Source organism: Dendroctonus ponderosae, unplaced genomic scaffold (genome assembly GCF_020466585.1).
Source record: "Dendroctonus ponderosae isolate FM_Combo_2020 unplaced genomic scaffold, Dpon_F_20191213v2 Dpon_F_20191213_10, whole genome shotgun sequence".
In the NCBI taxonomy this organism is placed as follows: domain Eukaryota; kingdom Metazoa; phylum Arthropoda; class Insecta; order Coleoptera; family Curculionidae; genus Dendroctonus; species Dendroctonus ponderosae.
In genome coordinates, this window is record NW_026017111.1 from 4,726,561 (window position 1) to 4,727,367 (window position 807).

The window sequence follows — 807 nt, forward strand, 5'->3', positions numbered from 1 at the left end:
GAAGTCATCCTGTGGACTTGATTCTTCTAGTAAAAAAATACAGTTGGCTTTCATTATCATCCCGTAGGTATGGGGCAACGCACAACGACATCAAAGTCCTGCCTTTTTGCGCTTCGATTTGTCCCGCAAGTCCGATTGGTGGCCCCTTTTCGACACCAACATTACGGCGCCCACCAATTTCGTCAACAACAAAATCCACTTCATCTTGTACAACGACTTTGAGCATCTGGAAGAACGTGTGGAGCGCAAATTGAAGTCCAAGTTCTCCAAGTGGCGGCTAATGGAACGCACCAACTTTAACTATCGGTAGTATTAGCGGCTTCCAAGCTCTGATTGGTAGATTAACGGCTTTTAATCGTTTCCAGAGTGTCTGAAGCGTTTTCCGGCACGTTGCGTCTCCTGGAACTCAACTCCATGCATGGAAAACCCAATAACGACGCTCTGTTGGAGCTGAGCAAGGCCATTGGGGCCTATCAAATAAATGGCGCTGTTCTCAATGTTCCTTTCACAAGTCTCCAGGCTCTAGTCAGGAGAGTTAAAGCGCTGAATTTGCACATCCAGTCACCAGACGTGGCTGAATTTGGCCTAAGTGTTATGGTCCAGATCTATCCAGGGCGGGTGCTTTCAGTTTGGCTTTTTATCGGAAGAATTACAGACATATCGTGAGACTTTTCGACCATTGATTTGTACATAGGAAAAAGTATTTGCCTTATCAGTCTAGAATGCCAATTCATAGATTTTTTGTATTTTTGCACAGGGTTTTTAGCTGAGCTAATAAGTTATGTACGTACTACAATTAGAATTATG

General features: G+C 44.1%; 1 protein-coding gene across 1 annotated transcript in view; it reads left to right on the forward strand.

The window, feature by feature from the left end:
* The window catches only part of LOC109545685 (coiled-coil and C2 domain-containing protein 2A), a 10,287-nt gene extending 9,619 nt beyond the window's left edge, over positions 1–668 (forward strand). The window contains exons 17-18 of the mRNA XM_048662180.1: positions 69–306; positions 366–668. Of these exons, the coding sequence (XP_048518137.1) occupies positions 69–306; positions 366–666 (539 nt within the window). The 3' untranslated portion in view covers positions 667–668. The remainder of the gene's footprint in view (positions 1–68; positions 307–365) is intronic.
* The last annotated feature ends 139 nt before the right edge of the window (positions 669–807 follow it).